Here is a 14,232-nt window from a genome sequence, read left to right as displayed (position 1 = left end):
ATTATAAGGTCTAAGATATAAAATAAATGTTCATAAATTTACCAAACACATACTGTACATAAATATATAATCATAGCTGTCAAGTTCTCCCCTTTTTTAAAGGGAAATTCCCTTATGCTGAATAGGCTTCCTCACGAGAAAAGGGAAAACTTGACAGCTATGTATATAAACCACATGTCTGAAACAGTACCGGAAAACATTCCTGAAACCATCATGACTCTCCCAAATTGACCTCAAATGTTTCTCTGCAAGGAGGAAGGAAATGGGAAAACCTCCCCATTGTCTCTTTGCTCACAAATCCTGTCTTAAGGGTGTATCTGTGTATGAACAGGGTATCCCATCTTCATAATATTCTCCCTTATTGCGTAGCATGCCGTAAAATTTTATGTCTTGACTCCATAATTTTCCCCATCTTTCCAAATAAATTGCTTTTCCCAAATCCTGTGACCACTTTATCGTTGTTTCCTTTATCACCTCTTCCTTCAATTCCCACTCCAATAATAATTTGTAAAGTCTTGATATTGTCTTTTTATTTGGTTGTAACAATTCATTCTGCCACTTAGAGGTTCCTTGTTCAAAACTAACCTCCTTATCTTCCTTAAAGAGATTTGTTATTTGGTAATACTGTAGCCAGCTGCTACACTGTTCTTTTATCTCCTCATATGGTTTTAATTTTATTTCACCTTGATCTTTTATTAATATCTGCTGATATGTTAGCCGATCCTTTGCCATATTTAATTTTTTTTTACTCCTATTACTTCCGAAGGTGAAGCCCACCAGGGTGTTTTCGTTTCCAGTAGCCACTTACCGGTATAATTTGCCCAAACTTTATATAATGCTCCTCTAATTATATGGTTTAGGTTTAGGAAATCCCTGTTTACTGCCACTTTGTCATATGCCAAATAAGAATGCCAATTAAATCGATTATTCCACGCCTCCAAGTCAAAAATCTCTGTGTTCTTTAGCAGTGCCCAATCTTTAATCCTTCCTAAACATGCCGCGAAATAATATAATTTAAAATCAGGCAATATGAAGCCCCCCCCCTCTCCTTTGCATCTATCAACAATTTATACCGTACCCTTGGTCTTTTCCCCTGCCAAATAAACCGCGAAGTATCCTTCCTCCAATTTTCAAAAAAAATGTATTTGCTAATTATAGGGAGCATTTGAAACAAAAATAATAATTTTGGTACCGTGTTTCTCATATTTTAAGGCATCCCTAAAAAATAAGGCATGGCAGTATTTTCATGACCTTGCGAAATATAAGGCATACCCCGAAAATAAGACGTACCAGTACCAGGTTGTGGTGGGAGCAGGTCTGTGCAAAATACCGGTATGGTACCGTAAGAAAAGGAAGATGCCTCCTCGGAACCGGATGCCGCTGCCACGTGGAGCTCCGTCCGAGTGGGAGCCAGCAAGAGCTGCAGCACGCACAGCAAGAGCTGCAGCAGGAGCCTCAGTGCGAAGCCCGGCTAAGGTAGAGCCTCAGCGAAGGCTCAGCAGGAGCCGCGGCGGGCAAAGAAGAAAGGATCGGGACCCTGCTAAGCAGCCGGCAGGAGCCTAAGTGCGCAGCGCGCGAAGCCCGGGAGCTGGCTGGAGCCGCAGCTCAAAGCCCGCGATCTGATAAGCCCCGGCAGTTTTTGCAATTTGATCTGCTCTACAATTCTCTTTAATTACTAACTCTAACACGGTTGTGTGTGGGGGTTTTTTTCCTTTCTAAACTGCCTTATGGATATTTCTGCTTAAGACATGCTAGACATACAATGAACTCTCTCTCTCACACACACATTACACATTCTAGATCATTAGCAGCTACCGGTATAAATCAGAACACAATCACACCACACTCTCAGCCTAGCATACCAGGTGGGTTTTTTTTTTTTGGGGGGGGGGACAATGTAAGCACCATTTCTCCTTAAGATCAAAACTGTTGGTTTGTGATTCTGGTTTAAGAATGAACTTTCATGAAGACGTTTGCCAAATTAAATTGCTGTGGTGTTTTTAAAGATGCAAGAAACAGAGAACATAACCCAGCAATATTGCAGCTACGCTGCCTTTGGAACAGATTCTTCCCTTCTTGTTTTAGCTCAGCTGCAAATCATAAATTGTTCTGCAACATCAGCAGTACAAGGGATTATCTCATAATCCATCCTGATGCTATTCTGCTTCTTTCTTTTTTTAAAAGCAACCTCTTAAAAAAAACACCACACACATTCTCAAAAGCAAAGCTTCATTTTCAGTTTGGGTTTGGAGAGCTATGAAGATGTTCCAGAAGAAGACAACTTAATTATAACTGAATAAATGTAGTTTGCTTTACCATACTTAATTAAAAAATAAGACATCCCTTGAAAATAAGACATGGTGTGTTTTTTTGAGAAAAAAATTAATATAAGACATGTCTTATAATATGAGAAACACGGTAATACCATCATCTTTATCGTTGATATCCTTCCCCATAATGACAGCTTTAATCTCTGCCAAACTTCCAATTGATGCTTAATTCCTTTCCAAGTTTTATTATAATTATTTTCAAATAAATCCAATACTCTTCATTGAAATTTGGATTTGACCATTTGTTGCTATGGGAACAAGTTAAAAAGGCTTGCCTGGCTAATAGGGAACCTGGGGCAGTTATTAATTTACAATAAAAACAAATAATTCTAATGTGGGCTCTCGCAACAATGGGGGGGAGGCCCAGTTCTGTTCTTAACTGTGCAGCAACCGAGCCCTTGGGGAGACCCAGTATCTTTCGTGCAAATGAGTTTTGTAGAATCTCCAGCCGTTGTAGTATTTTTAAATTCCACCCCCAAATTTCAACAGTAACATCGGGAGGACTTTGCTGATAAATGCTTTTCTAATTGGTGAAACCAACTGACCACCTTTTGCATAGAAGAATTTCTCCAAGGCTTTGATGGTTCTACGGGCGGCCAGGATGGTCATATTTAGGTGAGCTGACCAGCTAAGCCCATGCTGAAAAGTGATACCCAAATATTTGAATGCTGAACAATATTCAATGGGGTGGCCCTCAAAATTCCAGAATGACTTTTGAGTTTTCGTGCCAAAAGTAAGAATTTTCATTTTGGTGAAATTGATTTTGAGGGAGTTGGTGTCACAGTATGTCATGAGCCCTCTGAGCATGTTGTTTAGGCCCTGCTTGGTTAATGAAAGTATCACCATGTCGTCCGCATAGAGTAATATGGGGATCTTGAGCTGTTGTAAGGAGGGGGCAGATTGATTTAGGGCCTTCATAGTTGTAACAATGTCATTGATATAGAAATTGAATAAGAAAGGGGCCAAAAGGCAGCCCTGTTTGACCCCTTTATTCAAAGAGAAAGAATCGGAAAGAGCTCCCAGAGGGCCGAATTTTACTCTGGCCGATATGTCATTATGAATTTCCATTAGAAGGAGGAGGAGTCTTTTATCTATGTTGGTGTAGCTAAGCTTCTGCCATAGTCTATCTCTGGGAATGGAGTCAAAAGCAGAGGTCAGGTCCACGAAAGCCGCGTGTAACTTGCAGTTGAACCTGTTTAGCTATTTATCAATCAGAGTAAATAGAACAAGACATTGGCCAGATGTGCTGTGACCTTTACGGAAGCCAGCCTGTTCCGGGTGGAATAGCTTTGTTTCTTCTGCTCACTCGATTAATTTCTCTAGCAAGAATCTAGAGTAAACCTTGTATGTTATGTCCAGCAGGCTAATAGGTCGATAGTTGCGTGGATCTTGTGGGTCCCCCTTTTTAAGTATTGGGATAACTATGCTCTGTTTCCAGTTAGGTGGAATCTTAAGAGTAGCATTAATAGTGGTAAAGAGAGATGCTAAAATAGGGGCCCACCACGTCCGGTTCGATAAGAATACCTCAGGTGGTATCATAGCCTCCCCTGGGGATTTACCCTCTGATAGCATGCTAATTAGTTGTATACATCTCTCCGGGGAGACTGGCTCCTAGATGGGCAAGGCAGATGCTGGAATAGTGGAGACTACGTTTACGTCGGAATCTGGGGCAGAATACAGCTGAGCAAAGTGAGAGTGCCAACTGGCTGTTATTAACGATGAATGAGGGGGGTCTTAAACCTGCATTAATTAAATTCCAGAATTTATTGTCGTCACGGGTTTTAATGGCCACTGACAGTGCCGTCCAGCGTTCTTTCGCAAAGAGCAATTTCTTATGTTGGAGCAGCTTCTTGTAATATGAGCGGAATTGGGCTAACTCCCTGATTTTGCTCTGGGTGCTGTCTGATTTCATATCAGACTGGAGAAATCTAAGCCTACTTCTCCACTGTTTGCATTCTTGGTCGAACCAAGTTTGATTCTTCCAGGTTAAAATCGCGCGGGGAGGTTTCATAAGTGTAGGGAGCAAGTAGGCTAAAATTTGTTGGAAACTTGAGAAAGGAATCACATTCATTGTTAACAGGTGAGCTTTCAGGGCTAGAATCTCAGGGGAATTTAGGAGGACTTTTATGTCTTGCTCCAGATAGATATCCCACTTCTTACGTCCGAGGGCTAAGATCAATGAATCCTGGAGGTGGAGGGAACTGGGAGGCCCCAGCTGTGTGTGGTGGAAGGAGATGGCGATTGGAAGGTGGTCACTTTCGGTTCTGTTGAACACATTGAAACAGTATGCCTTATCAATCAATACCGAGGAAGACCAGATGTAATCTATAACGCTAGCCCCTCTAGTTCCTAGGAAAGTATAGTATCCCCCGGACCAGTCTTTGGGTGTGCCATGCAAGCTGAGCAACCCGCAGTTAAAGGTCAACTCCAGCAGTATGATGCCAGCCCTAGTAATGGTCTTGTCGTGTGAGTTCCACATAGGAAACCACTCCTCTTCTATGAATAATTGTGACTTATCGGTAAATGAACTTATATCTGCTCCAATTCTGGCATTAAAGTCCCCCATTATGAGAATCTCTGACTTTGGAAATTCAGCCACAGATTTATCGAGGATAAATCTTAAATCCTCCCAAAACTGATTTGGATGAGAAGAGGAATAAGTAGATGGATTGTACAGGTTTACACATATGAAGTCCCCAACCGAGCTGTTAGTGATGTGCAGAGTTTGAATGCAATTACTCTCTAACCAAGAGAGAGGAGAGATATTAAGTTGAAGCTCCTGCAAAACAAATGTTACCAGGCCTCCGCTAGGGCGCCCATGCAAATGTGTTTTCGTTGCGGGAATCACAAAGGCGTCATAGCCCTGTAGGGACAGGGGGGATGAAGATTCTAAGCACCAGGTCTCTTGTATACCCATAATATGGAATTTCGCTAAAAACTCTTTCATATCCCTTATGTACCATGAGCAAAACCTCTTCCTCTTTTCCCCGTTCAGCTTCCTCACCCAAATTTAGAAAAGCTGACCTTTTTTAAAAGCAACAGATTAGGCAGCAAAGGGGATTTCAGCATTTATAGAGCATGTACCGGTATCTGTTCAGCCGGGGCTTCGTTGGGGATTAGTTTCAGTCTGAATAGATGAGCAAAACCTTTCACTCTCTCCCTCCCACCCCACCCCATCCAGCTTCTTCCTTTTTTTTCAGAATTCAGAAAACCTAAGTTTCTTTTTAGCAAAGCAAAACAGCTGCGCAACCTCCCCTTGTGTTTATGACACATTGAGCAGCTGCTCAGTAGTTTATTTGGCTTGTTTTAGCCCAGATAGATTCACTCTATCTGTCTCTGTGTACTTCCTCTCTAGGAGTCAAATTATATGACTTTAAGCCTTCTCTTTCCAAACAGCATCGCCTTGACATCGGTTCCCCCAGCCCCCCCAAATTGCAGTTGCAGAGATACAATCAGAAGGTCAGCCAGGGGGGTGTTTAAATCTTTCTCTCCAGCTCCATAACCCAGGTGGGCGGTCTGTTTGGAATTTTCTCCACTTCCAGATAGGGACAGGAGAGGGAGGAGATTTCCAGCCTGTCTACAGAGAACACCCTGTGGATCTGGATTGTCCAGCAACATCATTCTTTTAACAAACCTAAGTCGAGATATATAATTATCGTAAAATTTATACAATGCTTACCAGTAATTGTAAGTTGGTGGGGAGCCCTCAAAGCAGTTTTGCAAAAGGGATACAACAAAAAAAATATCAATGAAAAGTTAATGATGGAAGACCTTCAAAAAGTTAAAATGACAGTAGAATAAAAACAGATGAAAACTCACATCAGCTTTCTAAACATTTAAAATATGTTTAGCGAGCATCGAAAAGAGTACAGTGAAGATGCCTGTCATATATCAATAGGCGGGGAGATACAAAGTGTATATAATATAATCATTTTTATTTTATTTTTATTTTATTTTTATTCTTTTCAAGTTTATACATTTCGTTAGTTTTACAATCAATTTAACATTTCAAAATTTGACTTCCTCCCTTCCCCCCTTTCTGTGATTCCTTAAAATGTTTTTTTAATATCCTCTGCATACCCAAATTCATTTCATTACGGCATTTGAAGACCGAAATGTTCGTCAACGGAGACGTTCGAAAACCGAGGTACCACTGTAGTTGGAAGAGACATGAAAGCCGCTTCTTTTCAATGCAGCTGCAATTCCTAGCCAGCCTTTGTCTTTTCTGCTTTAATACATAGGTCTGATATTTGCAAATATGCATCAGTGTGTGTGAATTATTAGCATGAGTCCAGGGCAGTTGGGGTGCAGAACTTCTGGTGTTAAATATTCACATTTTAAGACATATAGAGGAAAAGCCAAGGAACAGATCTGATTTCACACGTCGATGGTTTTCCTGCTCTGCGGGGAGACTTGCTATTGCGGGGGGGGGGGGGGGAGGTGTTTGCTGTGTTATTTGTTTGTTTTTGCCAACTGCGAGATGCTAAGCAACCCACAAACTGAGAAGAAAGACCTTGTGGTTTTGACATCCTGGCCTCTCTCCTTCCGTGCATGCACAGATAAAGACTGGAGCTCAAAACACACAACTCAGATGTTGCCTGATGCCACAGGGAACAGGCACATCACATGGGAATCCTATCTGGACTACTGTAAAGCACTGCACATAGGGCTGGCCTTGAAGATGGTCTGGAGGCTGGAACTAGTGCAGAGCTTGGCAGCTAGGCTGGTAGGTGGGAGAGCCCAGTGGGACAGTTCAACGCCAGCCCTGAAAGTGCCGCACTGGTTGCCATTCAAGGTGTAAATACAAGCATACAAAGCCCCAAACGGCTTGGGACCCAAATCCCTTTAAAAAGCACTTTCCCCTATATCAACCACCTCAGACCCTGGAAGAGAGAAAGGTTTTTAACTGTTGTTGTTGCTGCTGAAATGTTTGAAATGCCTTCTCAGTGACGTTTTTTTGCAATCACTTCCCTGGTAAAGTGTGTGTGTCTCCCTCATTACTGATAGGGATTTAATAAGCCTTCCTGTGCGACCCAGGCATTTAATAATAATAATAATAATAATAATAATAATAATAATAATAATAATAATTTATTATTTATACCCCGCCCATCTGGCTGGGTTTCCCCAGCCACTCTGGGCGGCTTTCAACAGAAAAATAAAACACAGTAATCTATTAAACAATAAAAGCCTCCCTAAACAGGGCTGCCTTCAGGTGTCTTCTAAAAGTCTGGTATTTGTTTTTCTCTTTGACATCTGATGGGAGGGCGTTCCACAGGCCGAGGGAGCTGGCATTTGTTCGCAGACAGCTTTCCGGGTCATGTGGCCAGCCTGACTAAACCGCTTCTGGCGCAACAGAACACTGTTGCAGAAACCAGAGCAGCGCACGGAAATGCTGTTTACCTTCCTGCCACAGTGGTAGCTATTTATCTACTTGCACTGGCCTGCTTTCGAACAGCTAGGTTGGCAGGAGCTGGGACCGAGCAACAGGTGCTCACCCAACAGGTGCATGGATTCGAACCACCGACCTTCTGATCGGCAAGCCCAAGAGGCTCAGTGGTTTAGACCACAGCACCACCCACATCCCTAACAACAAATCAATACCGTAAGTAATTAAGTAATGGCCGTTGCAGGGATAATCAGATGATGTGCATAAAGAGCTCTGCATACTTTAAACATACTGTTGTGGGTTTGGAGGGTCTGTATTGATGATGCTCTTCCAGTTGCCAGGGTCCTGTACCCAATGAGGGTTAGAATCTAATAGATGGGGAGGTTGCTGAACTGGTCAGAAACCAGGTAAGACAAAGCTGGCTAATTGAGTGTCCTCATCCGCATCCCCAAAGAATGAGCTCAATTGCAAGAGCTACAACTAAGAGGTGGTGCCCTGCAGGCTAATGGATGGGCCTTTCCTCTGCCCCCTCTCCTAGCTCCTGGGTAGGAGAACAAAAGCTATCTGCGTGTTTCCATCGGGAGGAGCATAGAAAGAGGATGATGTCCTTCAGTTTGTTAAACCTCCTTAGGGAACATGGGTAGGCTTAACAAAAAAAGACTAATAAATCAAATAGCAAGAAAACCAGCAAGAATCATAGAATCATAGAGTTGGAAGAGACCACAAGGGCCATCCAGTCCAACCCCCTGCCAAGCAGGAAACACAATCAAAGCATTCTTGACATATGCCTGTCAAGCCTCTGCTTAAAGACCTCCAAAGAAAGAGACTCCACGACAATCCTTGGTAGCAAATTCCACTGCCGAACAGCTCTTACTGTCAGGAAGTTCTTCCTAATGTTTAGGTGGAATCTTCTTTCTTGTAGCTTGAATCCATTGCTCCGTGTCCGCTTCTCTGGGGCAGCAGAAAACAACCTTTCTCCCTCCTCTATATGACATCCTTTTATATATTTGAACATGGTATCATGAACATGGCTATCAAGAAAATTCTTGGTAGAGCAACAAAGAATACTTCAGGATCCAAATAGCCAGACTTTTTTTTAAAAGTCTTAAACCATTTATTAATAATTTCTTCAGGGTGTGAGCTCAAATATCATTTGGGAGGGGGCCGCAAAGCTGAGGCGCCACCCTTTGTGGGAAAGGACTCATCTACTAAGACTTTGGGACTTTCCAAAAGCACATGCACCGGGGGGGGGGGGAACCCTCTGGGCAGAGCAGTTCTAAGGAACCAGGAATCACCCAGTGAGATCATTCCAGGCTTCTAATTCACCAGAACTGGCCTCTCCCCCTCTTTGCAAGAGAGCCAGTGTTATGCAAATTTCTCCTCTCTCTCCAAATGAGGATAAGATAGCTGGTTCTGCTTCAACAGCAGGGGGAATTGAGCTAGACCAGTGGTTCCCAACAGGTGGTCCGCGGACCCCCAGGGGTCCGCAAGATATGCCAGAGGGGTCCGCAAGATGCTATTAGAATAAAAAAAAATTAAATATATTTTGTATGATAACAGATTTTTTGTTTTGGCCGCTTCCTGCATGAGCAGAGTCTAGCACAAAACTAGAATTAGATAGAGGCAGTAGTTCTGCTGTATGCCGTTAGGTGGCGCTTTACAAACACTACTGTTTTGCAAAGAGGCAGCGCACGCATTCTACTAACGCTCACCTCCCCAAGATGCTTTGCGCGCGCCGGCTTCATTTGTGCGCTACTGCGCAGGTACCCTGTCTTCTCCATTCCCCTCCCTCCTCCCTGGCGTGCACTGTCTCTTTGCAAAACAGTAGTGTTTGTAAACAAAGCGTTGTTTTTCGCAGAAGCTACAGTTCGCGTAGTTAAAAATGGATCGTTGGTTTAAAAGTGGTTCGTTAAAACGACAAAGGTCTACACATGAAGAGGAAGATAATGCATTTGATGTTCAAGCAAGTAAGTCAGTGACTCTCGAACCGATCTTGTCAGTGTCCATTGAACCTAAATCGTCGGCGTCCCTTGAACCTAACCCTTCCAAGATCAGTGTTAAGCTTACTGGAAAAATTAGATTAGGAATTAGGAATTAGATTTAGGATTAGGAATTAATGGGGGTCTTTGTCACAATAGCGGCTCGATGAGGGGTCCTCGAGAAAATTTTGTTGGGAACCCCTGAGCTAGACAAGTAAACAGTTGTCTGTGTGAAGGGGATGGGGAGCAGATCGTTGCTAAGAAAATGGGGAAGCTGCAAATTGTGGGGAATTTTGCCTTTCTGCAAATATAATTTGTTGCTTCTGCTGACCCCCACAGCTTTTGCTTATCTTACCACAAGGCTGTTAATGTGCCAGGAATGGAGCGAACAAGAGTCAGATTGCCAGTGCAGCTGCCCAGGGCAATTTGGACTGCAATAAAATATATGGCAAAATAATAATTAAGGGTGGAGATTATTGGGAGAGCAAAAGCAGGTGTCCAGGTATCAGTTGGAGGGTGTGTCTGAATAGCAGCTGCTGGAAACCACAGGGAGGGTACAGTTGCTCTTGGGCTTGAATCCTGCTTGTAAGCCTCCTCAAAGAGACATCTGAGGTTGGCCAGCTGTGAGAAAAGGATGGGTCATTGGCCATGATCCTGCAGGCTCATCTTATGGCATTCATTCCAAAGGCTGCCAATGGCCTTTGGAAACCTGCAGTATGAACCATTTGCTTTGGGAAGCTGTAGGTGAGGGGTCAGCAAACTTTTTCAGCAGGCAGCCGGTCCACTGTCCCTCAGACCTTGTGGGGGGCCGGACTATGTTTTTTTTGGGGGGGGGATGAACAAATTCCTGTGCCCCACAAATAACCCAGAGATGCATTTTAAATAAAAGGACACATTCTACTCATGTAAAAACACCAGGCAGGCCCCACAAATAACCCAGAGATGCATTTTAAATAAAAAGACACATTCTACTCATGTAAAAACATGCTGATTCCTGGACCATCTGAGGGACGGATTTAGGAGTGATTGGGCCGCATTCGGCCCCCAGGCCTTAGTTTGGGAACCCTGCTGTCGGCCTCATCTCCCTGTGGTTTCCAGCAGCTACTCTTCAGACACATTACTGGCTCTGACCCTGGAGGGCCCCCACGGAGGCTTCATAGGTGCCAGGAGAAGATATTGAGGTCACACTGCACCCTTGGGTGCCACACCGGTGGCCCACACCTTAAGGAACCTTGTTACATGCCACCCCAACCTCCGAGAGGTGAGGGACTCCAGCGGTTCCAAGCAGCTTCTTAGATCCAGTTTCCTTGGAATGAAGGCTACCTGAGGCTGGAACAGAGGCCAGCAGGGACTGTGGTGTCTTTAGGATATATATTTTTATTTACACACCTGTGCAACCTGAGCATAACATGGAGAGCCTCACAGCACTAACACCCCCCAAAGATCTCCATGAGCCACAGCTTAGGATCCAGCACAGAGCAAACATGTCCTTGTGTCTCCAGCTTCCAGCCTCCTTGCCGCCCAGCTTTCTTTCACTCTCTCTGGCTTTTGTTTGCCTACCTAGCAACTGTCAGGCTTTGGGGAATCAGCCCCCCCCCCCCAGCAGCAGATAAGAATATCAAACAAAAGGAGCGGCTTACCAGTTAGAATCTTTAATCATCACAGCGAGAGAACAAAGAACACATCTCCTAGAAATGGGGGTGCTCCCAATTAAGGGTCACCCCCCACCCTGTTCTGTCCCTATTAATCTACGTCACTCCTACATCTTTTAATCTGAGCTTGTAACCTCTGCGCTTTCTGTTCTGACACTTTCTGAGCTCTTTGTGACTTTGGAGGCGGGGAGGAGGGGTTGAAAGCTGTCCAGAGACTGTGAATCTGTTCACTCTCTCTCTTCTAGTGTTTCTTCTGCTAGCTGTTCCCCATCCAGTATTCCCCAGCTTCTGCCTTCTGAACTATGCCCCTCTGCAAACCACAGCTCCAAATCTATACAGTGGTACCTCTGGTTACGAACGGGATCCATTCCAGAGGCCTGGCCATATTCCAAAAATTTCATAACCGAAGGAGTGTTTCTGCGCACGCGCGAGCGGCAAACCCACTTCTGGGTTTGTCACAATCGCAACCCAAAGATTACATTACCTGAAGGTAACGTAACCCAAGGGTCCACTGTACTGTCCTCCTGCTCCTGGGAAGAATCAGGATTAGGATCAAGAGGAGAGGGTGGCTCCCACTATTCTTCCTCAGTGCAGCCCTCCTCAGCATGGTCCCTGACATCAACTAGGTGAGGGGGCAGAAGAAAGGGATGCTGATGAGGATACTTAAGTGTCCTCCTTGTCTTATAAGTTCAGCAACCTCCTCCTCTGCTGGATTCTAACCCTCACCGGGTACAAGACTCCAAGAAGGGTCTCAGACATCATCTAGACTGACCCAACTCAACCCCCTAAAAAACCTGCAACATCATGTTCTGCTGAGGTGCTTCTGCTTGCAATGCTGCTGTCTTAAACAAACCAGACACTTTTCTGCTCAGAGGATGACGACTTCTGAAATCTAACTTGGAACTGAAGGGAGGGAGAATGGCGGAAGTCCAGCTGGGCTGAACTGGGGTATTTTGGGTAGGGCTGCACAGATGGAATCTCCCAAGTTTGAAAAACAGGAAGGCCATCTTTGGGTTAGGATTGAAAGGAAGCACGGAGCGAGGGAGGAAAATTTACAGAATACCTTGATTCACAGCTGTGAATGAGGATAAAATGAAACTCGCATAAGAGCTTGGTTTTAAAAGTGTTGATACAGTATTGGCATGGGCAGCCATGAGCAGGGGTGTCCAAACGTTTTTCAAAGAGGGCCAGATTTGATGAAGTGAACATGCGTGAGGGCCGACCAAAGTTGTTGAATCCAACACAAAAGATGGAAGTTGTTGGACTTTTTTAAGGATTGCAGTTGTTGAGCTTTTTGGGGGGATTTTAGTCCAGGAAATAAATCAACACAGGGGATGGATAAAACCGACCAGAGGGCCAGATTAGGCCCCCAGGCCGGACTTTGGACATGCCTGGCTTAGGGTCAGTGGACTTCAAAAACCACCTGCTCACAAATGGATTACCCACCTTTTCTTCCCTGATCAGCTTCAGGGGTACCACCCTCTCTCTCTCTCTCTTGGTATCAGCCAGGCATTTTAAAAAGGCAGGGTCTCCTCAGTGGCAGCACCAGGATTGGAGAATTCTTCTAGATTCCCTCTCCTCTCTGACAGATTTAGGATGGGCATTCATTGGATCACTGAAAAAGAGGGACCATTCGCATTAAAGTTGCATTTTTCCGATTCATACCGATGGAGGCAAACTTAGAAGCTGATATCAAAATTTAACTAGAAACACAAAACACCTCACCTTAGCAGAGAAGACTGCAACCTGCATGCCCAGGTGCTGGCAACTCACCTTGCCCCTTTCTAGAATGTATTTATTAGTGTGCATTCTTCTTTTAGTACCAAAGAATAAAATCTACCAAATAATAAAATATAATAAAACTGGAATTAAGGGGTTTTCTCAGGACGGTGGGGGTTGTGTGTGCTGTGTCCTATTGACGTAGCAGTGGTGGCACTCGCCATTCTGATAGAAAATGCTCTGTGGTGGTGTCAAAAAATGGGGGTGTCAAGGAGGGTCATTCCATTGGAGGAATGTGCAGTGAAGGCACATTCCGGTGAATGTGCAGTGCTAGCTAGAGCTTTGTTTTGAATGCAGTTCTTCTCAAGAGAATACCAAGGTCTTTGTGGTGAACCAAAAAGTTCCCCAAGTGCAGACGGCTATGGTGTAGCTGCAAAGATCCTAACTATCGCTTCTGCAAAGCCAACCGCGGGGCTGCTGAGCAAGGCTGAGACCCTGAGGCCTCTTCTGGTTTCTCACCCCTCCCTCTCGCGCCTGAAGGCCACCACCTCTCGGCAGCCACAAGTAGGCTACTCTCTGACCACAACGCCCAAATGACAGGCTTGGCCGTCGCTTGGAGCAGCCGAACAGTGCAGATTTCTCCATCTTCTGCTCTCGGGTTGACAAGACAGCAGGCGGTGGGAAGGTTTGCGGAGAGGAGAGAGGCAGTGCGTTTTGACCCAAGTTCTTGCAACCGATTGCTGAACACCGAAGGCTAGCAGGGTGCTTTTTGTGATGTGCTTTCAGCTTTTATGAGAATAGAGAGAGAGCAGTCCCACCCACCCCCTTTGCTTTGAGAAGAGATGGCTGCCTTGCTTTCATTTCAGATTCAAAGCTTCCTGCTAAGAAAACCTTCCGTACTGAGCCCATGACCCTTTCCTACAAACAAAAGCAAGGTTTTTGTCTTCATGGTCCTGAATAAAACCTTGTTATAAATAGGGAAATGTATCATGCTGAATCAGTCCATTGTTCTGGAGATGCCAAGAATCAAACCTGGAATCTGCTCTGTATAGTACAGGTGCCTGACCACTAAGAACATAAGATCATCTTGCTGGATCAGGCCAATGGCCCATCTAGTCCAGCATCCTGTTCTCACAATGGCAGACCCTCCGAGTGTCCCTATT

At 44.5% G+C, this 14,232-nt stretch overlaps 1 protein-coding gene across 3 annotated transcripts in view; it reads right to left on the bottom strand.

Annotated features, from left to right (window-relative positions):
* Positions 1-5,514: 5,514 nt before the first annotated feature.
* LOC132591353 (SLAM family member 5-like) overlaps positions 5,515-14,232 on the bottom strand; it is a 34,507-nt gene continuing 25,789 nt past the window's right edge. For 2 of the 3 annotated variants that reach the window (XM_060269725.2, XM_088659698.1), the window contains exon 7: positions 5,515-12,965. In XM_060269725.2, the coding sequence (XP_060125708.2) occupies positions 12,963-12,965 (3 nt within the window). In that variant the 3' untranslated portion in view covers positions 5,515-12,962. The remainder of the gene's footprint in view (positions 12,966-14,232) is intronic. The other variant, XM_060269723.2, reaches the window with a different exon arrangement.

This window comes from Zootoca vivipara, chromosome 16 (genome assembly GCF_965207765.1).
Source record: "Zootoca vivipara chromosome 16, rZooViv2.hap1.1, whole genome shotgun sequence".
NCBI lineage: Eukaryota > Metazoa > Chordata > Lepidosauria > Squamata > Lacertidae > Zootoca > Zootoca vivipara.
This window is presented reverse-complemented; position numbering and strand designations above follow the sequence as displayed.